The following is a 26,623-nucleotide window of genomic DNA, read 5'->3' as shown; positions in this document are numbered from 1 at the left end:
CCTGGAGTTCTGGTGATCTCTTTCCCAGATTCCCAGGGCCTTTGTGCCTGCTTCTGTTGCCCAGGTGGCAGGATCTGGTACAGGTGTCTTACCAATTGACTGCTGGCTCTGTAGCAGCTGGCCCAGCTGCTCTGCTTGCAGTTGAGCATCTCCTCTCCCCTCCCCCCCCCTTCACCCGCACCCCTACCCTGCTCCCTCTCTCCTTCCCAGGGAGAAGCTGGTATTGATGGCCAGGCTGGGCCCCCAGGACAGCAAGGAGACAAGGTAGAGTCCCCCGCAGTCAGGAGCTGTGGGGTGAGGGGGATCTTGGGTGTTCAAACACAGCTCAGAAAGCCAACCATCCCTAACCTGACTAGACCCCTGTGCTGACCCCAAGCTAGCCAGCTCTGACTCCTGGGGTCCATCTTTTCTGATTGATTTGTACCTCGGAGATCCATGTGCTCAGACAATGGGCATGAAAAGCCTGCCTGGAGAATGTGACAATTCATTTGAGAAAGGAGTCTGAACTCTAGCTTCCAGTAGCTTCCCACATCACAGACCTAGACAGAGAACTCCTTTCTGCTCAACTTGCCCCTGCCTCCTTTACAGGCACATGATAACCAAAATACTGGGGCAGGGGGAGGGACACAGGGGACAGATCCTCAGAGGGGCAGTGGCAGGGTCATCTGAATTGAGTTGACAAGGCGTTCATTTTCCCTTATCTTTGACTTCACGGTTTTTTTTTTTTTTTTTTCCCTTCAAAATTCACATTAATCCCAGAAAAACTACATGGGTGGTTTGTTCTTTGCTTGATACCACTATCCCATCTACTCCACATCACTTGGTCATATTTCCAGTCCCCAGCCCCTGTTCTACTCTAGGACATCAGTATCCTTCTTAACTGTTCCCTCCCGACACCCCTGGTTTCATCCTGTGGTCCCCTCTGCCCCAGGGAAAATGGTCCCTAAAAGCACCACAGGAATGCCAGGCAGTGATCCCTGCTTCCAGTGCAGAATGGAAGTCAGAAGCAAAAACCTAGATCCCTGTTCCCAAGGATGTAACTGGTGTAGGGAGTTGGGGAGATAGGGCCAAAGGGACAAACAAGGGACAGAAGAGAAGGAACATCATTACATGCAAAAGGAGTAGGCCCCACCACCCCCACCCCAGGATCCCAAACTCAAAAGAAGAGTGGGGGCAGGTGTTAGTGGCGGTTCTGGAAGGGGCGGGGCTTGCACTGAAACAAACAGGGAGGTAGGTGTGCTGTTGGCTTGGGCTTCTTGGCCCCTCTATGGCCCTTAAACTGCAGCTCACCTAGGACATCAGCTGTTCTTACATCCAGCCTTATCAATCCATTTCACTCATCTTTCGTGCAACAGGGACAGCCAGGAGCAGCTGGGGAGCAGGGACCAGCTGGCCCTAAGGTACGTTCATCTATCACCTGGAGTTGTAGTATGAAGGGACGTGACCCTGAGCTCTTAAGAAGGATGGGGAGGGAAGCATGTGCTGACCCGAGGAGGGAGGTCTGCATAGCCATAGAGATCAGATTCCGCCATCTCAGGGCTACGCGTTGGTCCTGCAGAGCCTTGAACATCCTGACAGACAGCCCTGGATGCTCTATGCCAGCCTATGTCCAGGCACGTCCAGGCGCCACCACAATGGGCTACAAGCCCTTAGACCCCCTCCTGGCCGAGACTCTGGCTGAGAACTCCTCTGCCTTTCAGGGCTCCAAGGGTGAACCTGGCAAGGGAGAGATGGTGGATTACAATGGAAACATCAACGAGGCGCTTCAGGTACGTGGGCTCTCCTCTAGAGACGTCCTAGTGAGCCTCAGCCTTTACCTGCGCCAGTGCCATCTCTAGCTAAGCTTCCTCTGCTTTCTCTGAGCCTCTGTGGAACCTCCAGGCAAACAGCCCCATTATTTGGCACCAGGCCTAGCTGGTTAATACTTGCCTCTGGCTAAACAAACAGCCATTGGAAATATACTGGTTCCCATAAAGTGTCACCCCTCAGGACTCAGGCAACCCATCACTCCTGGACATAGCCCCATCACCTGGTAGGAGCTGCCTCCCCAAAACACGGCAATTCTCTGTCAGTTTCATCTTGAGCCCTCATCCTTTTAGATAAGTGCCTCTACCTTGGCACAATTATTCGTTGCTGGATCATGGCGGTGGTAAGCAGAGAAACCGCCCCATGTGCTGAAGGATCTTTTAGCACATCTCAACCCATTAGACTGGCAGCACCCCATCCTTAGTCAGGACCAGACAGTTCCAGAGTTCCCCTTGGGGGCAAAACTACCTGGTTGGGAATTGCTCCTTCCAACTGCCAAGGCCTGTGAAGCTACGTGAAAGTGTGTGGGAGTCTTTGTGAGAGCCAAGGGGTCATCTGCCCCCTGAGCTTTGAGGAAGTGTTTTTCTAGCTTCCAATCTGGGTGCTGGGAGAAAGAGAAATAATAGGGATTTTCCTGCAGTGACTGGGAAGAAACAGGGTGCTGTGTCCTTCCTTGCCTTTGGTTAAGAAGTTGCATCCCACAGTAAGTGGGTCTGGTCTACCTGGAAAGGCCTGGGACAGCACCAGGCTTTTGAGAGGCCCCGTCTAAATGTTCGCCATCCATGTGACAAACCTTGGGGTGATGTAAGGTGGCAAAGGTCTGATAGCCACAGAGCCCATCTTTGAGGGTCTTCCTCCACTTCCTCCTTTCAGAGGGCCAAGACCACGGAGGAGACTGTTGCTCACTGGCTAATTATACTGTTTTGTTTCTTTTTCTTTTTCTTTTTTTGTTTTTTCAGGAGATCAGGACACTGGCCTTGATGGTGAGTTACCCTCCTCCCTGGTTTCCCTCAGGCACTGGGCTGGGCACGAAGAGCACAGCCTAGAGTTCTGACCTCTGGAAAATGTGTGCTAAGCTTCCGGACCACACCAGGCAGAGGGGGCACCAACCCTGAGCAGGGGCAAGAGCTATACCAGGGCTTTCAGTGGTGACAGCTCCTCATCTACGCAGCAGCTCACACAGGCATAATATGGACTTTGGGCTTTATTTATAGCACTTTCAGGGGTACATTTTATGCCCCTCCCCCTTCTGAGAAATGAGTAGCAGCCATCTATGCAATCTCAGTATCTGTGTCTGGGGAAAACCCTGGAATTCAATGCTGGGTTCTACACATGTGCCAAGCAGTGACAGGCTTGAAGGAAACGGATGTAGTTACACAACTGTCACTAACTTCAACCTCCACAGTGGATGGGGAAGGGGCCCCAAAGTTCTGCATCTGAGTGAGTCCCACTCCCTCTAATATTGGGGTTCTGTATACAGCAGCATGACACACAAGGTGGCTTGCACCTGTAGTTCCAGCACTCAGGAGGCAGAGAAAGGAGAGTCACCCCAAGTTCAAGGCGAGCCTGATCTATGTAGTGAGTTCTGGCCCAGCTGGAGCCACTTCCCTACAAGACCTCATCTCTAACAAACTCTATTTCCAGGAATATCTCATCCCTAGATGCTGGTACAAACTAGAAAGTTCTGGAACCAATGAACTTCATTTGGGAACATTAAAAAATATATGATCTTTAAAAGACTATTAGTGGTAGGGATATGGCTCAGTCAGTCATATGATTGCTGGACTGTTGAATGTAAGAACCCAAATTTGATGCCCAGAAGCCAGATGAAAAGTCAAGTGTTAGGTCAGGGAGATGGCTCAGCAGGTAAAGGTGTTTACTGCACAAGCCTGGTGACCTGGATTTCATCCATGGAACCATAGGAGGTGAAATTTCCGCAAAGTTGTCTCCTAACCTCCACATTCATGCTGAACTTGTGTGTGCATCCATGAGTGTGTACACACACACACACATACACACACACACACACACACACACACACACACACAATTTTTTTTAAGCCAGACATGGTGGAATGATCTTATGACCTCATATTCCCCAGCTCTGGGGAGGAGGAGCCAAATGCATCCCTGAGACTTTCTGGCCAGCTAGCATAACCTATTCAGTGAACTCCAGGCCAATGAGGACGCTGTCTCAAAATAACAAGTTGGAGGATGGAAAGATGGTTAAGAGCACTGGTCGCTCTTCAAGAGGACCCTGATTCAATCCCAGCAACCACGTGGTAGCTCACAACTGATTCCAGTTCCAGAAGATCTGATACCTTCACACAGACAGACATACAGGCAAAACATCTATGTACATAAAAATAAATAAATCTAAAAAAAAAAAAAAAGTTAGATAGTGGCCAAGGAAGAAAGCCAGGCTGATCCTCTGCCGCCATGCACACTTGCACCTCTACCTTCACAGACATTCACACTCCCCCATCACACTCATGCACAATAGCTGTTAGAAAGAAAAAGTTGCCTGGAAGTAGCATATTTTACAAGATAGCTTACAGAAAAATGTAGTGATTACAATGTATATGACATCTAGACACCACCTGGGAGCCACAAGAGGTTCCCTGTGAGCTGTGAGAGCCATCTCATACCCCCTCCAGCCCCAGAGCATCATGAATGGCTTTCCAACAGTGTAGGTTAGGCTTGTTTTTCCTACAGTCTCACATGATGGGATCATAGTATCAGTACATAACTCTGGCTCCTTTTCACAACATAATGACAGTCACTCCTGTCATTGCCTGGGTCAGGGTTAGTTCCTTTCCCTGCCAAGTAACATGCCATCACGAGGACAATTTCACTTGCACAATTGCCTCTTCCCATGTCAGGAAGTCAAATTCTCTCTCTGAACTCCTAGAGAGAAAGGCACACAAACACACCAGTGCTCATCTGCTTACGTTTTAGGGCTCCCATGTTATTTGCTTTGGAAAAAACCCGAAGGCTTTAGGGATGTAGTTCAGTTGGTTGAAGTCTCACCTAGCATGCACAGAGTCCTAGACTTGGTCTCTAGCACCCATAAACCCAGGCATGGTGGTGCACATATGGAGCCCTAGTACTCAGGGAAGCAGGGGAGAGGCAGTAGGATCAGAAGTTCAAGACCAACCTTAACTGCACAATGAGTTTAAAGCCAGCCTAGACTGTATGAGACCCTATCATTCAGACATACACAGACACACATTCATGCATACACACATTCATATGCGCGTGCATACATACACACACGGGGGCGGGGCGGGGTGAGGAAATGCTATGTTTGAAAGTGGCTGACCCCTGTAAACCAGCCCCACAGCTCTGCTGACAGCCACCCCTCCTGCTTGAATGGTATTTCTTTCCTCCCTAGGGGCCTCCTGGTCTTCCTGGACAAATAGGCCCACCTGGACCTCCAGGGACTCCAGGCCAAAGGGTAAAACTTGCTCTGATGGATGGTGGGGACTGGGGAGGTGAGGGGTTGAGGGCAATGGGACAGGGTGAAGTGCTTAAGACACAGAAAGGAAGATGCATTCTGAGCACATGACCACAGGGCCTTCCCATGTTCTATGACCCCTTCATCTTCTCGGGACCACCACGTTTCTCTGCCATTCTTCTCTGTCCCGTGGCCCTACCACCCACTCCAGTCCCCTCACTTCCAGCCTCAAGCTCTGCCATTCTTCCCTGGTAGTTAGTGTTGGGTCTTGCTTTTCAGAAAACCCTTCAGATACAGTGGGATCTGGAACATACCCCTGGTCATAGCCATCAGACCAGGTCATCCCTTTCTAGCTCTCAGCTGCCTCACCCAGTGCCTTTGCCATTATCCTAATCCTCCACCTACTCTTTCCTCTGCCTCTGAGAGCCTGCCCTCCCCCAGGTATACGTCTCCAGGAAATCACTCCAGACCCATCCAACAGAATTGGCAGCCTTGCTCCTCTGCTCCTTGCCACATCGTGTCGCCACACCCTTTCCTACCCCACCCCCGATCTAAATGAAGAAGGGTCTAAGGTTGCTGTGAAGTGGACAGGAGAGTTGGGCTAAGGTGACCAGGAGCCATAGGGATGCTCAGGGATCTCAGAAATAGCCATGTGAGACTGTGGCTAAATCGTGGGTCACAGAGTGCTCAGCTCCACTCACCACATTGCTTTGGGATCCTGATCTGTGGTGCCAAGGCAACCAAAGGTGTGCCTTCCAGAAGCTCTTGGGGAAGGGTACCAAGGAGGTGGGCATTGATGTCACTGCTCTAAACTGTTTCTGTTGCCCTTGCTGCAGGGAGAGATTGGACTGCCAGGCCCTCCAGGACACGATGGGGACAAGGTAAGCAACAGTGTCTTCAGCAAGGACTCTGCAAGTGGTTCTCACCCTGGGAGTGTGGGCAGGAGGGCTCAGGAGCATGCCCAGCTAGGGAAAGTAAGAAGGGCCAGAAAGAGGGGTTCTGGCCAACCTGGGGATATCATTATCAGCTCCCATCCAGTGCCAGTGAGCCCAGTCCTCTGACCACCAAGCCTGTTCTGATCTCTCTCCCTCCCTCCTCTTTTTTCCATTAATATCCCTAAAAAGTACCATTGATGTTTCTATAGGGCCCTCGAGGAAAACCAGGAGATATGGGGCCTGCTGGCCCCCAAGGGCCCCCAGGAAAGGATGGGCCTCCAGGAATGAAGGGAGAGGTCGGACCCCCAGGGAGTCCAGGGGAGAAAGGAGAAACAGGACCAGCAGGCCCCCCGGTAAGTATCTGGGCAGCTGGCACCCTGCATGTACCACCTCCATCCTGACCTGGGCTCTGCATGCTGCCAGCTGCTCCCAAGTTCAGAGACCCAAGAATCACTTGCTGCTACCTGCTGCACCACTCGCTTTATGAAGGCTGGTATCCTGTGGTGTCCCCACTCAGGAGACCTAAGTCCTGTGTCGACCTCATCAGTGTCCTTGGGCAAGTCACTGAGCCTTGCCTCGGTTTCTCGTCTCTTAAGATGGGAGCAGCAATGCCTTTCCTTAATCCCTCATGGACTGTTGAGGGCTGTGAGCCTGCCTCTCCTGAAGCATGTGAGAGGTCTGTGTCAGAAGAGTTTGCATGAGTAGAAAGGACCCCTTGCCCAGTCCGGCCAGGTTGCTGACTTAGCTGAGGAGCTCTCTCTGAGCCTCAGTAGTGCCATCTGTGAAATGGCACCACCCTTGAATGCCCACCCTTGGAGGAAAGGAATCACGCATGTATGCATGACATAGATGGGCACAATTGCTCAGTGGGATGACTCTGAACGTCACTGACAGAGATCTTTGTTGATCTATAGGGTCTAGATGGCCCAACTGGGGAGAAAGGAGAACCAGGTGACGAAGGGAGGCCCGGAGCGACAGGATTGCCTGGGCCCATCGGGCTCCCGGGATTCACAGTAAGGCGAGAGGACCGGGTGTCAAGGGTGACCACAGGCAGCTGCAGATGAGGGTACAGGAGCAAGGGGCTCCTCACTGGGGCCAACAGCCTGAGAGGGCCTGGCACCATGCTAGACTACACTAGCCTGGGCCTGTACGCTGTCCTGGACTCCTGATTGGGTCCAAAGAGACTCCTAACCTCCATGTGGTAGCTTCTGTCTCCAGAGGCTTCTTAGTCCAAGACTGCTGCACTTGGAATTCCCCTCTTAGAACTAGAAAGAGAGGCAGGTCTCCAGGGGCAGTCCAGCCAACCTAGCTTAATCAGTGAACCCCAGGTGTACCCATAAAGAAGAAATGGAAAGTGAGCAAGCAAACAAGACAGGTACCCGGGAAACACCTGAGGTTGAGGTTGACAATCTGCCTCTACCCACACATACCAACAGAAACATACACACACACACATCCATACACCCTTAGAGGTCAGATGTGTGACTTAAAATGACTGTCTACCCTGCAGGGTCAGACGAGTAGGTGGTTTATAGCCTTACAATGTGCTCACTTCCTAGGTGGAAGCTGAGCCTCTGGGCTTGGTGTGGTGGCTTTCTTATCTGCTTACCCCGATAGCCTCCCTCTTCCTCCTGGGATCTGAGCTATATTCACTTCCTGTCAATGTACCATGAACCATCATAACAGCCACCTAAGATGGCCTATTTTTATCATTGTGTATATACTCTGTGGCTCCTGGAACCAAGGCCCTATCATAGTTGGGGTCCCCAAACAGGGTCTCAAAGGCCACAGTCGAATCAGTGGCCTTCTGTGTTCTTACCTGGAGACTGTGGTCCTCTTCCAAGCCTCTAGTTATTGACAAGATTTGGTTCCTAGGACTGAGTCCCCTAGATTTCCGATGCCACCTACGATCCCCTGCCACATGCCCTTTCCCCATGCTGGACAGTTCACCTCACAATAGCTTACTTCTTGAAGGTCTGCGAGAGGATCTTTCTAGAGTCTGGAACCAGCAAGACAGAACTGTGTGCACACATAGGTCTAAGTGTATATAACTATAACATGTCTTAACATGTATTATGTTTTCCCATGTGTAACACATGTATACAATGAGGTATAAAATAGTCACATGAATGAAAGGCCACATTGCCTCTTCCAAGACTGGGAAACAAGTTATGGTTCCACCCTGCAGGCGGTCTGCTGCAGGAACCAGACACAGCAGACCCTCCCTGACTTCTCCCACCACTAGACTCTCAGGTTCTTGAAGATGTCTGTCATGGGGCCATCCTGGTCCATTGTCCTGCAGGCTGGCTACCTATTCAGCCTCTGCAGGAGCAGCCTAGTCTTCGTAGCTTGTCATAGATGATGTGAGGGTGGACCTGTGGCCAACCTCCTGGCTACCAGCTCTCACACTGGGATGTTTTTTGCACCCACAGGGAGAGAAAGGAGAAGTTGGGGAGAAAGGTGACCCAGGAGTAGAGGTAAGTCAACTCTGGTCTTCCTCCTGTGTGATTATCTGACCAGGGCCTCAATAGAAATATCAGTTGTTTTCCGAGTCACCTAGCATCTCTGACTTGGGAAGGCTGGAAGCTGGGCAGCTGTCAGAGGTGCTGAGCCTCAAGGCTGCCCTGCAGTCACACAGCTTCTGCGGTCCTCAGACAACATCCTGGGCTGCAGTAGACGAAGAGAGATAAGTACAAGCAGCCAGCCTGTGCCACGGAGGTTGAGCCATGTGGGCAGGTTCTGAATAACCAAGTAGGGCTTTTTCCCAGAGCTTCAGGGGAATGCTCTCCAGAGAGGAGAGACTCTCTGAGAGGTGTAACAGAAGAGGAGGAGAAGAGTGAGGAACAAGCAAACCACTGTGAGAATGGGCTGTGCAAAAGTTGGAGAGCGCAAGCTGGGCATTGGTGTAGTCCCAGCACTCAGGGAGGCAGAGGCAGGCGGGTTGCTGTGAGCTCGAGGCCAGCCTGGTCTACAGAGTGAGTTCCAGGACAGCCAGGGCTGCAGAGAGAAACCCTGTCTCAAAAAACCAAACATAAAAAAGAAATAAAAATAAAAAGATGGAGAGCAATGTATGTGTTTGTACAGGATAAGCAACAGAGACCCCGGAGAAGGGAGCGAGAAGATGCTTGGCAGGAAAGCCTGGGCAGCCCAGTAGCCACCTGAGAGCAGAGCTTCATAGTCTCCCACAAGGTCTCCTGGCCATCCCCAGCCCCATCTGAGCCAAGTGAAATGGGCCTAATTGTGTGCTGCCACTGTTCCTTACTTAAGAATGGATTGATTGCACCCTGAAGAAGCGCTCCTAAATTCTGGAAAAGCATCATACAGACAAATTTCCTTTCAGAAGTATTTCATGTCAAAATTGGAAACAGACAGTGTTCCTAGTAAGAAGGAAGGGACTAAATCCTTAGGCTAATAAGCTGGTAGTGATGTTCTGTCGCTGGATGAGGACCTTCCTCATGCCAAGCGTCACTCCCAGCCCTGTCCAGGTGGCCCTTGCCCTCCTGCTCAAGAGCCAGTGTGTCATCCAGGAAGATGGCTCATAGGGGGGGCACACCCCAAAATAGAAAAATCAGCTTTGCAACAACTATAAAAGAGTAGAAAAATCAAATTACATATATGTATCCTTTAAGTACATAAATGTATTCAGCTATAGCTGACACATCTGAAATGCTAGGGAGGAAATCAGGTAAAATATTAGAATCCCCTTTCAATTAAATATAAAAGAAATATATTATTTTTCTCCTTTTAATTCCCTTTCATTTATAAACCATTTAATAAGTCTGTTACTTTTAAACATTGTTAAGTTGCAATGAAGATAAAATGGGCTATGGGAGAGTATGTAGAAGTTTAAAATGCATTCTAATGAGAGTAGTTTCCTTTTTGGGTGGTGCACAATCTCACTATGTGGCCCAGGCTGGCCTTGAACTCACAGAGATCTACCTGCCTCTGCCTCTAAGTCCATCACCACGTTCAATGTGCATGGATTTCTACAAGCACTTTCACAAGCGGATCCTTACATTATTTATTTATAATAAGAATAGCATGTGTGTGTGCACATGTGCATGCATGTTTGCTCAAGATAAAATCTAGAGCCATCTTGCATGTTAGCCCAGTGCTTTACCACTAAGCTACAGCCCCAGTCCAAGCACCCTAGTTTCATTTCTGTTGCTGTCTGTGATTTAAAACAAAACGAAACAAAAAAGCCTTGGGGGGAGAAAGGGTTTAGTAGTTTAGCTCACAGATCCAGGTCACAGTCCACAAGATGGTAGGCATGTCACATCCACAGTTGAGAACAAAGAGCAGTGAATACATGAATGTCTGCTCACTTTCCCAGCTTCATTTCTCTACTCATGCAGTTCAGGTATCCCCTGCCTAGGGAATGGTGCTGCCCACAGTGGGCTGGCTCTTTTCACATCTGTTAACTTATTAACCTTCCACGGGTATGACCACAGGCCAACCCAAAGTGAATAATCCCTCACTGAGAACAAAGACTGTGCTCTCTACAAGGAGATCACACGGAGAAAAAAAAAAAAAAAAAAGCCACAGTCCAAGGGACATTGGTGTTCTCCTCTCTTGCTGCACCTGCCCTCAAAGGAAATACAACCATCCCTGGCCTGTCCATTACCGACCTGGGGCAGAGCTAGTCTTGAAGAATAGTCTTCAAGGACACCTCAGCCTTCCCTGGCTTCAGATAACCAGTCCCAGCTCCCTTAAGCCAAGGATCTCAAATGCACATGTCTACCAGGTCCAGGCAACAGATGAATGCCAAGAGGTCAAAGTTCAAGACAGCAGAGGGTGGAGTCTGGGCAGACTGGAGATCATGCCCTACCTAGAGGGCGGGGCTCTTAGTCCTTTCCTGGGCAGTACTTGCTATGCACAACATGGCACGAATCCACTGCTAGCTAGACAGTGTTTCACAGCAACCTGGAGGACAAGGTGTTCTGGAAATGTTTCCTGTGTGAGGCCTGAGTTCCTGTCCTAAGTCTCCTTCCAGGGTGTGTATTGGCCTGACCTTCAGTGGCAATCCTACCCTCCATGACCTTAGCTGGACTAGGACTATAACAAAGCCTAACAGAGCGTCTCTTTGACTTCTAGGTTCCTGGGCCACCAGGGCCAGAGGGTCCTCCAGGACCTCCGGTAAGTGTCAAGGACCTGGGTAGCATTTCCGCCACTGTGGTTGAGCCTATCATGTCCTCTCCCTTGGCAGTCACAGAGCTCAACCTCAGCCTTATCCTCCCCCTCCTCCTCGATCCCCGATCCCGGGGGAGAGATTTTCACTTCCACAAACTCTCCTCACCCTTCTCCCCTCCCATCTTTTTTTTCCCTCTTTATAACTCCCATTTACTTTATTTTTATGTTTTATCTATATAATTTAGTCACGTTACATCCCGATTATTATCCCCTCACTCGGGTCTTCCTGTTCCTATCCTCCCTTCCTCTCCTGTCCTATTCCTCTCCTCTAGACCTCTGATGGGGGAGGGGAAGAGGGGGAGAGGGCTCTTTCCCCAGCAGCTGACCACAGCCTCTCAGGTCTCATCCTGATAGCCTGCATCCCTTTTCCTCTGTGTGCCCCCAAGATCTTCCCGCCAAGGCCCATCTTAAACACGTCATCCTAGTGACACGCACCAGGGAGCCCTGGCACTGCCTGGTTGACAGGCATGGAAGCCACATGCTTGCTCTGTCATGTGCTCTGCCCAACATCTATTTAACCCTTTCTGTCAGATGTTTGTCCTTGCGCTCTCCTCCTTCACTTACAAGATGATTTTTTAAAAAAAAAAAGAAAGAAAGAGACACATTAAAAACCAGTTCAATTGGATGCAAATAGAGAGTCCCCAAATACCTCAGATGAGCAGCTGCTGGTCTGTGCCTCTTCGTGGTCCATGATGGCCCTCTCATTAAGGGTATCCACTGTGCCAGCAACAGTCCCATTTAAGGAAAGATCCCGCGTCCCGCATACTAGGTGCTTTGTATACGTCGATTCACTCCGTTTTCCCTGGTGCCCCCTCTTCCTTCATGAGACTGCGAGTCAGCCACACAGAGATTTTTGTATTGGCCCCCAGGCTGGGTAGATGGTTCTGACTCCACCGCAGGAAGCCCCACACTTAAACCACCCCCACATTCCCTTCTACCTCACAAGAGCTGACACCTGAGGCTATGCATCCCCAAACCTTGCTTTTCCGTGGTCACCTACCTATGCGGTTCTAATGCTCCTTGTTCTGATCCCAAACGCAGGGCCTCCAAGGTGTTCCTGGACCAAAGGTAAGGAAAGGTCATGTGACAGATGCTGAGGGCAGAGGGAGGGGACATACTTCTGAGACCCAGCTGATCCATCTCCCTCAATGGCATCATCCAATAGGCCCAGCCAGCCAGGCCATCAGGGCAGAATGAGGTCCTACAGTCACTCTGACATCACCACTGACGCCAGACCTGCTTTGGGGTGTGAAGGTCCCCACTCACGTCTTCAACTCCATGGAGTGACTTGCTTAGCAAATGGCCTCATCTCTCCAGGCCCTTCCCTCATTCTAAAGTATGGCAAGACTGCCACGCTTAGCCTCCAAGACCCCAGGGCCAAAGACTGGGATATCTGTGGCAGACCCCTTCACTGTCCCCTCCCATCTCCTTTTCCTGCAGGGGGAAGCAGGCCTAGATGGCACCAAAGGAGAGAAGGGTTCCCAGGGAGAAAAAGGAGACCGAGGGCCTCTGGGATTGCCTGTAAGTACCTTGGAGGCATGAGTCCTCTGGGAGGAGCTGCGCCGGGTGGCCCATCCCCAGGCTTCGTTCCTGGGCAGGGACCAGGAAAGATAATCTCTGCATCTAAAGTTCTGAATGTTGTAGTGTGCTAGGGTCTTCCTTTCATAGTGGGGAGGAGTGCAGGCTCTCAGCATCTTTCCCAGGCCTAGTCTTAATGCTGCAAGGATGTAAAGCTAACTGAGGTAGGGTCCACACCTGAGGACCAACCTGAGGGGAGAACCAGGAAAGCCTGAAGTCAGCCTCAAGGCCTGCTGGGGGCCTGACATAAAGCCATCAAGGTGTGCCCTGAGGTGGTAAGCATGGGAGACTCAAGCCAGTAGGGCAATGGCTATTGTCTCTCTCTCTCCCTTACCATCCCCGATTAACCCCAAGGGAGACCGCAGCTCTCTTCTCTTAAGACACTAGTCACAGCACCCAGGCATGTACAACATTAACTCTGTGATCTCAGCAGGCCGAGGCTGCCCCCACAGCCTGTGCTTTCAGACTTCAAAAGCTAGAAAGCCGCACCCCCCCCCCCATCAGCTTCTGAGGCCTGTGTCCAGTGTCCTGGTTGTCTAGAGGTGTTGACCAGGCTGAGTGAGTCTCTGTCCCATCCTCCCAGTGGCCCGGTGACTCTTTCTGCATCCCTCTCAGAATCTGCTTTTCAAGAGCTATAAAAGACCTCAGCAAATGAACCATCCTGTCATTTTACTGATGGTCGCTTGAGGTCACAGTCAGTGGCTAGACTGACCCACCGAAGCCACAGGGGCATCCTGTTTCTAGCTCCAAGCCAGTCCCTAACCTCAGGTAGCTGTATATAGCAGAGGAACCATGGGAAACCAGTGCAGTCACAACAGACACACGGGCAGGCGGGCAGGCAGAGGTCAAAGGGACCGTTTCCTCTCTCACTGGTGCGGCAAGTGTAGCAGGAGCTGGGAAGCTGATTCACTTGACAGACCACAGAAAAGCAATGGCTTTAGCAGACGGGTTCCCACGTCAGAAGCTGTGTGTCTGGAATGACTTAAACATACACGGAAACGCTCTTCTGACCCCTTCAACTACAGATGGCCTGTTGTTGTCCACCTTCACTGCACCAACAACCCCAGTGACCGTGAGAGGCTTTGGTTAGGGGTACCCATGCCAACAGCCCAGTAGCTGCCCAACGGGTGACATAAACAAAGGCAGTGCCAGTTGAGTGACAGAGAAGCCCTTCCCTGTTTGCATCGCCAACATTTTCTGGTAGAGGCATGTGTTCAGAGAAATCCTTTCCTTAGCTTGAAAACTGCAGCAGGAGGCCTGGAGCGATGACTCAGTCAAGTGCTTGCCTCGCAAGAGTGACACCTGTATTCAGATGCCTAGGAAGCCATGTTAAAAGCTGAGTAGCAGCGGTGTGTACCTGTAATCCCACACACACAACGGCGAGACCACAGACCCCCCCCCCCCCCCCCCCCCCCCCGCCCCGAGTGCTCACAGACCAGCTAGCCTGGGCTCGGTAGAGAAGCTCCAGGCCAATGAGAAACTGTCTCACACAAGAGAAGGAAGGTGCCTAACGGGGGTGGTCTTCTGTCCTAGATATACATGCACACGCATGCCCTCGCCCATATGAATGCATATACATCTCCATGCTCGTACCTACAAAAAGAAACAGCAAGCCTGTTCACGAGGGCTTTGGGGGAGGCAGGAGGGAGTGGCAGCGATGGTGGTGTCCTGGAGAGCATATGGCCATTCCCAGAGAGAGCAGTCTCTTAGCTCAAGTGACCTTGGCCTTGGAGGGAGGAAAGCCCAGCAAGTTTGAATCTTTAAGCTGGATACCTGGCGCTGTATAAGCAGTTACTGCATCTTATGAGTATTAGATTAAAAGCATTAATAGCCCTGGGCGGGCGAAGCCAGTGGCTCACCAAGGGCTTGAGAGCTTTGGTCCATGCCCTGATTCAAACCCCTCAATTGCACTTGGCAGTGACGTGGCATCTGCAGAGCCCCTGGATACTCAGCTCCAGGCTGCCTGGAGGCTGCACCCAGATGTCAGCATTCCTGTAGTGACAGGAGGCAGCCTCATCTCCAAGGCTGTCCTACAGGCTTCCCCACTTCCATGTAGCCCTCAGTGCCACCAGTACAAAGCTTTCCAAACATGCCTTGACCCAGGGCCACCACTCTTAGAGAGCTTTGCATGTGGGCCAGCATGAAACCTGGGTATCTGTATTGTGAGCAGAACCCCAGGAGTGATACTACGTGTGCAGCCAGAGTTGGGCCTCTAAGCTCTGGCTTGGGGGTCATAGTCAGTCCCGGAATCACTAAGTCTTAACACTGAGGACAAAGCCTTGCAGCCTCATCTTACTCAGTACCCTCTCCCAGGACAAGCTCTGTGCACCCCATCTTGTAGTCTCTTCCCCCCTCATGTACCCCAACCCTGAAACTGAGGCTAATTTCTTAGTCTCAGGCTGAAAGCAGTTTTAGAGAATTCCATGCTTGCTGACTAGATGTCCCCTACTGCCAACCCCAGAGACCACTTCAGAGCCTGGCACTAGCGTAAGGCCCCATCCCTACCAAGTTCTTCACTGATCAACAGGGAGTGGTGAGGCCACGGGATACAGGGGCTGAGTTTGCTACAGATTTGCAGCTTTAGACGTATGATCCTGCTGGCTGCCTCCAAAACCTTTGTCTGTAAAAGGATGCTTGTTTGCAAGCATGAAGATGGGCCGAGTTTGTGTCTAACTGTAAAGTGCCAGAGAAATGTCAGCCATTGTTTGGTATGGGCATTCAAGGGCTGCCTCTGCCTGCCCAGACGGAGCAGAGCTAAGTCTGCTGCTACACAGAGTTAAAAGCCAGTGCTGGGGCCAGCGAGAGGGTTAAGTGGGTAAAAAGCACTTTGCTGCTGAGCCTACAAGCCTGAGTGCAGTTTCTGGAACCCACATGGTAGAAGAACCAACCCCTATAAGCTGTAACATAGACACACACACACACACACACACACACACACACACACACACACGGGCACACACACACGCATGCATAGAATTAAAAACAATAAAAGCAATTCTAAAATTGCTCCTGGGAGCTATGGGGTGCCAAATGGCCTATCTCTAAAGGGTTACAAAAGAAGCTAGGATAACACACCCCCCAACATACCCTCCATGTAGCCTGCCTTGGAGAGGAAGAATAGCTCTGGATCCACATGTACCTCCAGGAATTCCTTTCTGTGTCCCCTTCCTGGGGCACGAAAGCACCCGGGGAAGAGGGGTTCCTGTGTGAGGAAAGGAAAGAAGGGGACCAGAGCTGTGGAGGGTCAGAGCACCTGTCCCCATGGTTCACACCCGCTCAGCAGCCAGCCACAGCCCTCAGTGTCTCCGTGTTCTTGTCAGTTTCCGTGTAAACACACCCCCTGTCCTCCCAAGCTTACTCTCCCCCGTTGTGTTTATGGCATTCGTGTCTGTCCAGAGTCACCGCTTTACTCACCTGTCCCCTCCCCGTTGTCTCCTTTTTCTCCCCACCCCCACTCCTTCCATCCCTCTCTTTTGGTCAAACTGTGCCCTTTCGTCCAGGGAGCTTCAGGTTTGGACGGCAGGCCTGGGCCACCGGTGAGTGTCATCACCCCTCCCCTGCCCCACCCCTGTCTGGCCTAGATCCCTCTTGTCTATCCAGCTGTGGCCTTGTTTGCTCCCCTCCCCCTACCCGCAAAGTGATAGTGACCATGCTTTGTCCTGCCATAGACACCAGGAAGCCCTGTCTATGCCCATATCAGAAGTGTCCTTTCAGCCCTCTTGGCCACAGTGAGTGAACACTCAGGGACAACCCCCCCACACACATGCCAAGCACGGGGCAGTAGAAGTCACTCTGACAACAGTGACCCTGATGCTGAGTCCAGCCTGGGAGCCCTACCCTGGGGCTTGAGCCAAGGTGTCCCTGGCAAATGCAAGTGTCTGTGTGTGACCTTCACGCCGTGTTGTTGTCATACTGTGAACTCTGTCCATCTCCTGTCTGCCAGTGAGGGCCTTCCAGTCACGTGCAGTCAGGCCTCCCAGAGTTTTGGCGGGGGAGCATAGGAGGGTCAGGATGGGAATTGTTTGTAGGAGGCTAGCCTCAGCTCACTGCCCTGTGGGTATGTGTTAACTACACCTTTCGCTGTGCATTGCGCCTCAGCTACCCTGCAAGCACAACAAAGCGTCTATAACAGAGCGGGTGACCGACACCTGGGCCCTCTATTACTCTGTCCCTCCCAAGTCCAGACAAGCATCCTCACTATGTCACCTGCAAACACAAAGTCCTGACGGGCCATAGGAAACATCCCTCTGTTTTACACACACAGAGAATACCCTGTGGAGTTGCCAGCATTGCTTCTGGCATCAGGGCACAGGACTTCCAGGCGTGGAAACCATGCCAGGGCTGTGTGCCCAGCCACTTGTACCCAACCAGCTATGCCTTGATGGCTGTTTCTAAGGGCTGTCACCCCATTGTCAAAGCTATTGTCTGATTGGAATGCCATGTGGGAGAGAAGAAAACCAGGCAGGTTTGTGGGACCAAGCCTAGTTTCAGAGGTAGAATGATATCCAGGTGACCCACCAGAGCCGCACCCTACTGAAGGCCAATTCTGTGTCCTCGGATGAAAGAGCCTCGGAGTGTCCTGTCCTGCTGGTAGTTGGCGGGGGCGGGGTGGGGGTGGGGGTGAGGCCAGCATTTGCACAGTTATCCCCAGAGGCCTTGGGACAGACTCTCTAGTTGACCACTAGATTTATAGCAGGGGACAGAGGAGGGGGCCTGAAGCCTGGGTTCGTTTGTGGAGCCCTTACATATTGAGGAGTATGCGGGGCTCGGAGGTGAGCCTACCCCCAGTCCCGCGCTTCGTGAGCCGCTGCTATAATCTGCACTCTACTCTCTTCCTCCTTGCCCACAGAGGGCACCAAGAACTTCCTCTGGCTCCTACATGCTCATACGCTGCCTTCCCAGCCACACTCAGATACCAGACAGCATCCTCCTAGGCCCAGCCCCACCGCCTCATCTAAGTAGGGAAACATAAAGACTGAGAGGCCAATAAACAGGAGGCTGTGAAATGACGAGTTGGTCTAGTTGGGATGCAGATGGGAACCTAGGAGAAATACTTGCTCACTCTGTAGCAACCCCTAGCTTACTGCAGTGGCTACCCCTCCCCCGAGCTCCCTGAGACCCCCAAGTTAGGAGACAACCTGTCCTTATCCCCCTCCCCCCCCCAAGGCCAGTGAGGCTCTGACATTGGAGGGTACTAACTCATTTCGCCTGTTCCTCAGGCCTGGGGCTCTGGGGTCTGCAGTGGGTTGGGGGAGGGGCGCTGGATGGCCCTCTCACCACGCCTGCCTCTAAGTGTGTCTCCGCATCGGTTTCTGTGGCATGAAGACCCTCCCGCTGCATGTGGAGCTGTGACAGCAAGGGGGTGCCAGCCCTAAGCCCCCACTCCTGGGATGGGGTCACCTCCCTCTCCAGTGCTTGTTGGTGGCAAACCAAGCAGCCGTTCTACTGTTTTCCGCCTTGGCAAGCTTGGCTGTGACGTGAGAGGTTTTCATTCCATGAATCTGGCTCCGAGGAGGGGGAAGGAACTCTCGTTCAAGGCCCCTGAATCCAAAATGGATTGTGGCCCAGTCAAACGGCCTCCTTGAACAAGTCTGGCTTTGCCAATCCTGAAAACTGGGGCTCAAGGCTTCACACATCTTCAGGGCCTGGGTGGGATCCTCAGGGCTTCCCTAAGCAACTGACCCTTGACCTCTGCTTTCTTTCACCTCCCCAGGGTACTCCAGGACCAATCGGAGTTCCAGGCCCAGCCGGACCAAAGGGCGAGAGGGTGAGTGCCCAGTGAACTGGGGGGCTTGGGAAGCCAGGAAGGAGGGTTACCATAGGCTTCATCCCCTGTGCCTGGGAACCAGCCCCAGGGTCCCAGTCTCTTGTTCATCACTCCCGGTTACCCTCATAGCAGTCTGGAGGAGGGAAAAAAAAAAACAACAAAAAAAAAAAAAAAAAAAAAAAAAACACTGTATGGCTATGAGGGGACAGACACTTAGGTGAGATGGGAAAGCTCCTTCTCTCCGCTGGTGCCACAGTTCAGTGTCTCAGGGAGACAGGTCTTTTGGACTCATTTAAAGAAGCAGTATGAGACAGAAGGCCGGGTGATGGGGATTTAGAAAGCCCCCAGAGGACATCAGTAAGTCAGATGTCCAGGGGCACCGCGGGCAGGGTTCCCACAGTTAGGGTTGAGTGGCCGTCGCCAAGTCACACAGTATTGGAAGTCCAACCACACCCTTCACAGGATGGGTGTGTGAGAGAATGGAGGTGGAGCCCAGTGTGGGAGGATCCCAATCCTCTCAGTTGCCCCTAGGGGGCAGGCTCCCTGCCGGTCCACCACCAAGGAGCACCTGTGGAGGTCTCTGTCCATCCCTTCTCCCTCTGCCCTTTGCTGTCCCTGGAGAGGCTTGTGGTGGGGAAGTGGGTGGCGTCTACAGAGATCAAGAGCCCCTATGAGATCACTGGGGGAACCAGGACAGCCACTCCAAGTGATGACAAGGCTTCAGAAAGAAATCAAAGCTTTTCTCTTGCTTTCTCTCGTTCCACTGTCTGGCCTCCCTCTCCCGTTGCCTGGTCCTTTCAGGAAGCGGCTGTCCCAGGGAAACAACAGAAGGGCTCTCCAAGCACACCTTGCGTCATACACACGGGAGTTCCCACAAGGGTCCGAGGAGATTTTCCTGTAGGGAGTTAGAAAATGGTCGTGGAAGGGAGCCATCACAACAGGGAGGGTTCATGAGCACCCATCTCCATCTCTCTCTCTCTCTCTCTCTCTCTCTCTCTCTCTCTCTCTCTCTCTCTCTCTCTCTCTCTCTCTCTCTTTCAGGGCAGCAAAGGAGACCCAGGGATGACAGGACCAACGGGAGCAGCTGGGCTGCCTGTGAGTCTCCAAGAACTAGAGGTTCCCCCCTCTGTCCATATCTCTGCCCCCCACAACTATAAAAGTAAGACCAAAGCACACATCCCAGAGCCTGGAGCCCATCCCTGCGGCTGACGGAGAAGATGCCCAGGGTCAACTAGGAAATGAGCTAGAGGTCCCTGTGAGGCATTGCAGGGGACAGCATGCCTGGAACCTGCCACGTTAGTCCCTGTGCTGTGCAGTAGGGTCCCAAGGCTACTGGGCCTCCACTTCTGCTTCCTGGGCATGAGTGGGTCTCAGATCCTGATCCCCACAACCCAGAAAGGGCTGAGCTTGGCTTCCTGTCTGCAACTTTTGCCTGTAGCTCTGTTACGAAAGCCAAGTGGCCGTCTCAAGGAGTCTGGATTTTGTTTCCCGTCCACCCGAGGTTCGTGTGCGTACTGACTAAGCAAGTGTGTCTGCGCCACTCGATGCTCACCACTCACTCCCTTAGGGTGTTCTGCACCTTAAAAGATGGTCTAAGAAGCTGCGGAGGAAGGGCCTGGCAGGGGAGTTGTGGGAATATTCAGCCCATGCCTACCCCCCCTACCCTGCCCCAGGAATGATTCCCAGAAGAACAATTACCAACTGGGACATGGGCTACGGGGCAAGAAAACCCAGAAACCTTGTCCATGTGCCTCTTGGTCAAGTCCCTCTATGTATTCGCCTCTCTGTTCCCCTTTCGCAAATTGGGAGTAACAAAGCCCGTCTCCGTGGAACTGAAAACGCATCAGTGACGTTTTCAGAGCCCCAAGAAAGGACTTCATGGACGTTTTCATGTTTTCTCATTAACATGTCTTCATTTCTCTGATTTAACGCAGGGTTTACATGGACCACCCGGGGACAAAGGAAACCGGGTAAGTCTGAGCCCTCACACTCTGGATCTGGTTACTAATGTCTTCATGATGGGATGGAATGATCAAGTGGAGACTCCTGACCTAACAGGACAAATAGTCATTCCTTATAAATCATCCTACATTGAAAGGCTTTCTAGTGAGGGGCCCCATGCTATACATGCAGGGAACCTGGAGCCTAGGCCTGCGGTTGAGGCCAGCATTTCTCCTCATTTCCAGAGAAGGCCGAATGAATCCCACAGCAACCATCAGATTAGCGTGGCCATCCAGCAACAGGAGCCTGTCATCCGGCCCTCTTTATGCTGCCCTGATAACTGGCCCCTTAGTGATATTTTTAGATCCATCGTCACCTCATCGTTGCCTCCTGAAACTAAGATTTGTCAGGCATTCCAGTCCACTGGTGACTGAGAAAATAAGTTCCAGCTCCAAGAACAGACAGCCAAGCCCTTAAAAGTATCCTGGCTGCTGTTTCTCTTGGAGACTTGGCAGGGAACGGAATGGAGTGCACCCTCCAGATCCTCCCTCCTCCCCTTGACTCCTGCGGTCTACAGCAGGACATGTTATGTGTCCTCAGCACCACAGGCATATGCTGGTCATGGCCTTGGGCATTTGGGCCCAACAGCAATAATTTAACCACATCTGGTCAAGAGGTAGCCCTCTCCATCACAAACTCCAGTGCCCACCTGTGCGCAGGGCATAACCCCCTAGAGCAGCGGTTCTCAACCTGTGGGTCACAACCCTTTTGGGGGTCAGATGACCTTTTCAGAGGTCTAAGACATCAGAAGACACAGATATTTACATTCCGTTGTTGTTGTTTTTCAGACAGGGTTTCTCTGTATAGCCCTGGCTTTTAAAGATTTATTTATTTATTATATCTACAATGTTCTGCCTGCCCTCAAGAAGAGGGCACCAGATCTCGTTGTGAGCCACCATGTGGTTGCTGGGAATTGAATTCAGGATCTCAGGAAGAGCAGAGAGTGCTCTTAGCCTCTGAGCCATCTCTCCAGCCCTACATTACGACTCGTAACAGTAGCGAAATTACAGTTATGAGGTAGCAACAAAAATAATTTTATGGTTGGGGGGGTCACCACAACATGAGGAACTATATTAAAGGGTTGCAGCTTTAGGAAGGTTGAGGGCCACTGCCCTAGAGGACCACGCATTCTCCAGCAGCAAGTAAGGCTCGGGGGACTTTAAGTGGCAAGGAGTGGGAGGGACAGGCAAAGAGCCACTGTCAGGAACAAGGAGGTGCGCTGGACTGAGTTCCCCCAGTGAGACACAGGCAGGGCACACATGGATTCCAAACGTGGCTGATCAGTGGCCACTGACAGTATCTACGTGAATAGACCATGTCAGAATCTGTATGCTTCTATCTGGCCCCAGTTAAATCCACTCTCCTCGATTTAAGACGTATTTACCTGGGCACTTCTAAACCCCTAAAGTGTCCTTACTGGCAGCCACACAAAAGCAACTCAACTTGTTCCCTAAAACTTATGAACAAGTGAAAGCAGGCAGAGCTGCCCCCCCCCCGGCCCCCGGCCCCCCGGCCCCCGGCCCCACAAGCTGTCTATGGCAAGACTGAGTATGGGATCCATCCACTACAGCAGACTGACCCACTTTCAGTTGTATGGCTGGTCTCTGAGTCTCTACAGAACCCCATCATTCCATTTCTTCATTGGCATACAAACCTTCCTAACTCATTTCTAATGTGTTCTGGCTTTCTTTATTACACTCAATTAACAGTTTTCAAGCCTGTTTCTTAAGACTTTTTCCATTGGCCGGAGGCGCTGGGTCCTTTGAAATAAATCGGAGAAAGGAGGCTAGGCCAGTGAGGTACCCTTGTCACAGATTGGGGAGGATGGGAAAATGGACCAGGCTAGTGTCTCCAAATGCTAGATTATCATCGGTGGAGGCCCTAGGAATCGTGGGGCAGATCTTTCTCCTCCACTTCCCCTTCCTGCACTTTGACAGGTTTCCCCCATCCTATATATAAATTAGAATGTATATCTTCATCAGAATCAAATTCAGAGCCTGAGGGTGTAGCTCGGCAGGTGGCGCAGGCCTGTGATCTCAGTTCTCTGGAGGTACAAGGCAGGAGGAGCAGCCTGGGACCTCAGAGATCCAAGAAAGAAGAAAGTCAGGTTCAGAAAGCAGTGAGACACACCATGAAGGGTGAGATAACTTGTCCCAAACAGCCAGGTGTCAAATCAAGGCGCAACTGATATGTCTTACCTAAGAGAGGCAGCTCTCAGGACGCTGAATGTGCTGAGAAAGACACGCAGAATCTCGCCACCTCACCCAGGCCTCTGAGCCACCAGCCATACGGGGCCTAGAGAAGGGCATGTAGGATATTGACAGTTTGATCCAGGTGACGTGTCAGAGGCTAAGGTAACGTTCAAGTGCCACTGTTGCCAGCTGGGAAGGTGACGCTGGAGATAGCCAGTGCCCCATACCCGTTCGCCCGAGTTTTGGTAGATAGGCAACTCTCAATATTTTCCCTCATTAAACTTTGCCTTTATCATGCCTGAGGAATCCATTGGAAAACTGTCCCACCTTACCTGAACCAAGACACAACCTTAAAATTATACTGTTGGGGTGGCATCATGGCTCCACAGGCAAAGGTGCTTGCCACCAAGCCGACAATCTGCAGTCAGTTCCCATGTGGTAGAAGAGAACTGATGAACTGACTCCCACTAGCTGTCCTCTGACACACACACACACACACACACACACAGAGACAGAGAGAGAGAGAGAGAGAGAGAGAGAGAGAGAGAGAGAGAGAGAGAGAATGAATATGAATTATACTGTTGTATGTCATGCCCCAAAACGGTCCTACACCTCCTGCTAGTTCAGGGAATGAGGAAGGTCCTTGTTGTGGGCAAAGACTTAGAATCTAAAACAGGAAGCTTGCTCAGTACACACAAGACCACTGCTCTTGTCCCCTGGGGTACACATGTCTCACCTATGCCCCTACCTTGTTTCAAAGTATCTCAGCAAACTTGGCCCAGGAGCCATGTTTACAAGCCAGACATGGCGCCTCAGGCCTGTAACCCCAGCTTTTGGGAGGTAGAGACGGGAGGATCAGGAGTTCACAGTTGTCCTCAACTACCTCAGCTGTGAGGCCGGATATAGGAGATGACTCAGTTGAAACAACAACAACAACAAAAGTATCAAGGGTAAGGGTACCATTACTCTGGCAGTGTTAACTGTCAGGGCACTGCTGGATTGGCTGCTACCATAGAGCTGCCTGCAGGCTGGCCAGTGGAAAAGGTCCAAGCATGCTGAGACTGCTTCCACTCTCTGCCATCTCTCTGCCATGCCTGGGAATGGGGATGGGGCTGTGTATAGGGGTGTACATGTCTCAGTACCTGAGTCCTTTGTCCCCTCCTTTCCCTCCTCCTCAAGACTCTCTAGCCTGGGCCTGCCTCTTCCTTCTACCTTCCCCTCAACATATGTACCCACTAAAACCCCCGCTTCCCCTCATCCTCCCCCCTTCTGGTTTATGTCTCCTGAAGCCAGTTTTCCACATTCATCGGGGATATTTAAGGGACCTCTGTGGGTCCCTGTCTACCCCTCTCCTCTTACCAGCTGGAGCTGACAGTAGGGGCACTCTGGGGGTGAGCAGTAGGAGATACATAGGTAAAGCAATAGCTCTAGAATCTTCCAGAACAGCTGATGTGGCAGGGGTGGGGGGTAATAGCCTATAGTGTGGGTGACCCACACCCTGTGACCTGCCAGCAAATCTTTTAAGACCTGGAACCAAGCCTTCAGCAACCCTGCCCATATTCCTCACTGGGAAACTGCACTCATGAAGCAGAAGAAGAGGGCCACACTCCTAAGGACACTTACCTCTAAGGACACTTGCCTAGCTCTTTCCAGTCCAAACAGCTGGTTGACTCAGCTTGTCCACGCTAAGGGAATCCTCTTGCCTGGACCTTTTCGTCGGTGGGCGTGGCTTTGGCCCCAGGGATCTCATCGCATATACACGCATTGCCTTTTCAACACCCATCATTCTGAAAAGCTGTTCAGAGTAAATGTGTGGACAAAGTACAGACAACCTCTGGAGTCAAAACAATTGGGGTCCTGTTCTAAGATCTGGGGAACATCAGAAATCTTATTAACCCCTCCTGTCTAAGGAACTCCCACACAGCTGCCTACAATTTCAGGGGCACTACAGACAGAACAAGACCCTCTCGCGGAGCACGTGTCCCCACACTAGGTAGTGAGAAACAGTAATCACCCCAGTTGGCAGAAGCCACCCACCCTTACTGAGTGACCTGGCAGCTCACCCGTGAGCATTTCTTATACACGAGGTCACGCAATAATTTTGGAAGCAAGTGTAATGCATCCACTTTACAGGAGGAAAAAGCTGAAGCTCAGAGGGGTTAAAAGTTAATAACTGGCAGAACTGGCTGAGCCTTTGGCCTTGCCACAATAGAGCGGCCATATAATAAGTCCCCAGGCATGAGGTAGCCCACTTTCCACAGAGGAGAGTGGCTGGGAGACCCTGAGGGACACACATGGTCCATTTTTAAGGACTGAGACATGGGCTGGAGAGATGGCTCGGCGGTTAAGAATGTGTGTGTGCATCTTAACCAAGTTTTGTTCCCAGCATCCACACAGGACAGACCACAACCATCTGTGACTCCAGTTCCAGGAGACTGACACCTCTGGCCTCTGTGGATACCTGTTCTCACATGCGCGCGCACGCGCGCGCGCGCACACACACACACACACACACACACACACACACACACACACCATCGCTGGCCTCAAGTCAGCAAAATTGTCCACTGTCCTCAGTAGACTTTAGGCCCCTGCTCCCGCCTCTCTCTCCTCCCCACCCCTTACCCTCCTCCTTTGCCAGAATCTGAGGTGTTTAGAGCGGGGAGAGGTGAGTGTGCCCCGTAATTCCACCAGAATGCCAACTTCATTAAGAAAGTCTACTTTTCCCTCTGTCGTCTCGGGTGTTGTTTTCTGCCTCTAATCTTAACATGAATGATCCTAACGTTTTGATGATGTGTCTTTTTTCCCCCCCCTCTTACCTCGGACTAAACCATTGCTCACAGGGGGAAAGGGGGAAGAAAGGCTCTAGGGGACCTAAAGGGGATAAGGGGGACCAAGGAGCTCCTGGACTGGACGCCCCCTGCCCACTGGTATGTCTCCGTTTCTCGTTGGCATTGTTCTGAGTGTTTTTCCCACAGGGTTGCAGGTTGGAAACAAACAAGGCAGATGCTCTGAGGTTAGAGCAGAGCTCCACAGATGCCACCAAGCTTGCCTGTGCCTTGGCAGTCCTGCCTGCTGAGGGTGGGCCTCAGCGCCCCAGCTGCAAGCCATTCTGCTAAACCCCTCAGCCTTTGAGTCCCTGCCCTTTGAAGATTCAGAACAATGGACGGCTGGAAGGAGAGGGACCCTGCAGGGTTTGGGTAGAAGGTCTCCGGCTCTGTCCCCAGCATGCTTTGCAAACCCACGTAGTGTTTATGGCACACAGATTTGCGACCTTTGAGGCCTGCAGCTCTGGCTGTCTTGAGTCCTCACTTGGTCAGGATGCAAGACACCAGAGTCAGTCTCCTGAAGGCCATTGAGAGGCAAGACTGGGCAGAACCAGATCAGACAAGGGGCTTTTCATGCACTGCCCCATAGCCCAGCTAAGACCCGCAAAAGAGCCTTCCCAACAAGCCTTGCTTCTCAAGGGACACCACACACACAAAGCACTGGAAGGTTTTGAAAGCCATGTTGCCCTCAAGCCAGGGTTGTCTGTAGTTATGTCAGGTAGGGGTGTCGGTGCAGAAGGAGTTGGCTGTGTCCCACCCCTGCACGTTCCCTTCTATGTTAGTGCCTCTGGCGCTGCATCCTGGCCAGGGTAGGACTGGGCCTGTCCGCTCCACCGTTGGAAATGGCTGACTTTGACCTCAGTAATCATC

The 26,623-nt window shown here is 51.7% G+C and overlaps 1 protein-coding gene across 1 annotated transcript in view; it reads left to right on the top strand.

The window, feature by feature from the left end:
- Col13a1 (collagen type XIII alpha 1 chain) overlaps positions 1-26,336 on the top strand; it is a 61,475-nt gene extending 35,139 nt beyond the window's left edge. The window contains exons 17-33 of the mRNA XM_051152491.1: positions 211-264; positions 1,356-1,400; positions 1,701-1,769; positions 2,766-2,789; positions 5,200-5,262; positions 6,099-6,143; positions 6,407-6,550; positions 7,112-7,210; positions 8,630-8,674; positions 11,292-11,333; positions 12,429-12,455; positions 12,828-12,908; positions 16,466-16,501; positions 18,679-18,732; positions 19,774-19,827; positions 20,667-20,702; positions 25,769-26,336. Of these exons, the coding sequence (XP_051008448.1) occupies positions 211-264; positions 1,356-1,400; positions 1,701-1,769; positions 2,766-2,789; positions 5,200-5,262; positions 6,099-6,143; positions 6,407-6,550; positions 7,112-7,210; positions 8,630-8,674; positions 11,292-11,333; positions 12,429-12,455; positions 12,828-12,908; positions 16,466-16,501; positions 18,679-18,732; positions 19,774-19,827; positions 20,667-20,702; positions 25,769-25,888 (1,038 nt within the window). The 3' untranslated portion in view covers positions 25,889-26,336. The remainder of the gene's footprint in view (positions 1-210; positions 265-1,355; positions 1,401-1,700; positions 1,770-2,765; positions 2,790-5,199; positions 5,263-6,098; positions 6,144-6,406; positions 6,551-7,111; positions 7,211-8,629; positions 8,675-11,291; positions 11,334-12,428; positions 12,456-12,827; positions 12,909-16,465; positions 16,502-18,678; positions 18,733-19,773; positions 19,828-20,666; positions 20,703-25,768) is intronic.
- The last annotated feature ends 287 nt before the right edge of the window (positions 26,337-26,623 follow it).

Source organism: Acomys russatus, chromosome 11 (genome assembly GCF_903995435.1).
Source record: "Acomys russatus chromosome 11, mAcoRus1.1, whole genome shotgun sequence".
Taxonomy (NCBI): Eukaryota; Metazoa; Chordata; class Mammalia; order Rodentia; family Muridae; genus Acomys; species Acomys russatus.
Note: the sequence above shows the minus strand (reverse complement) of the source record. Positions and strands in the feature narration are given on the sequence as shown.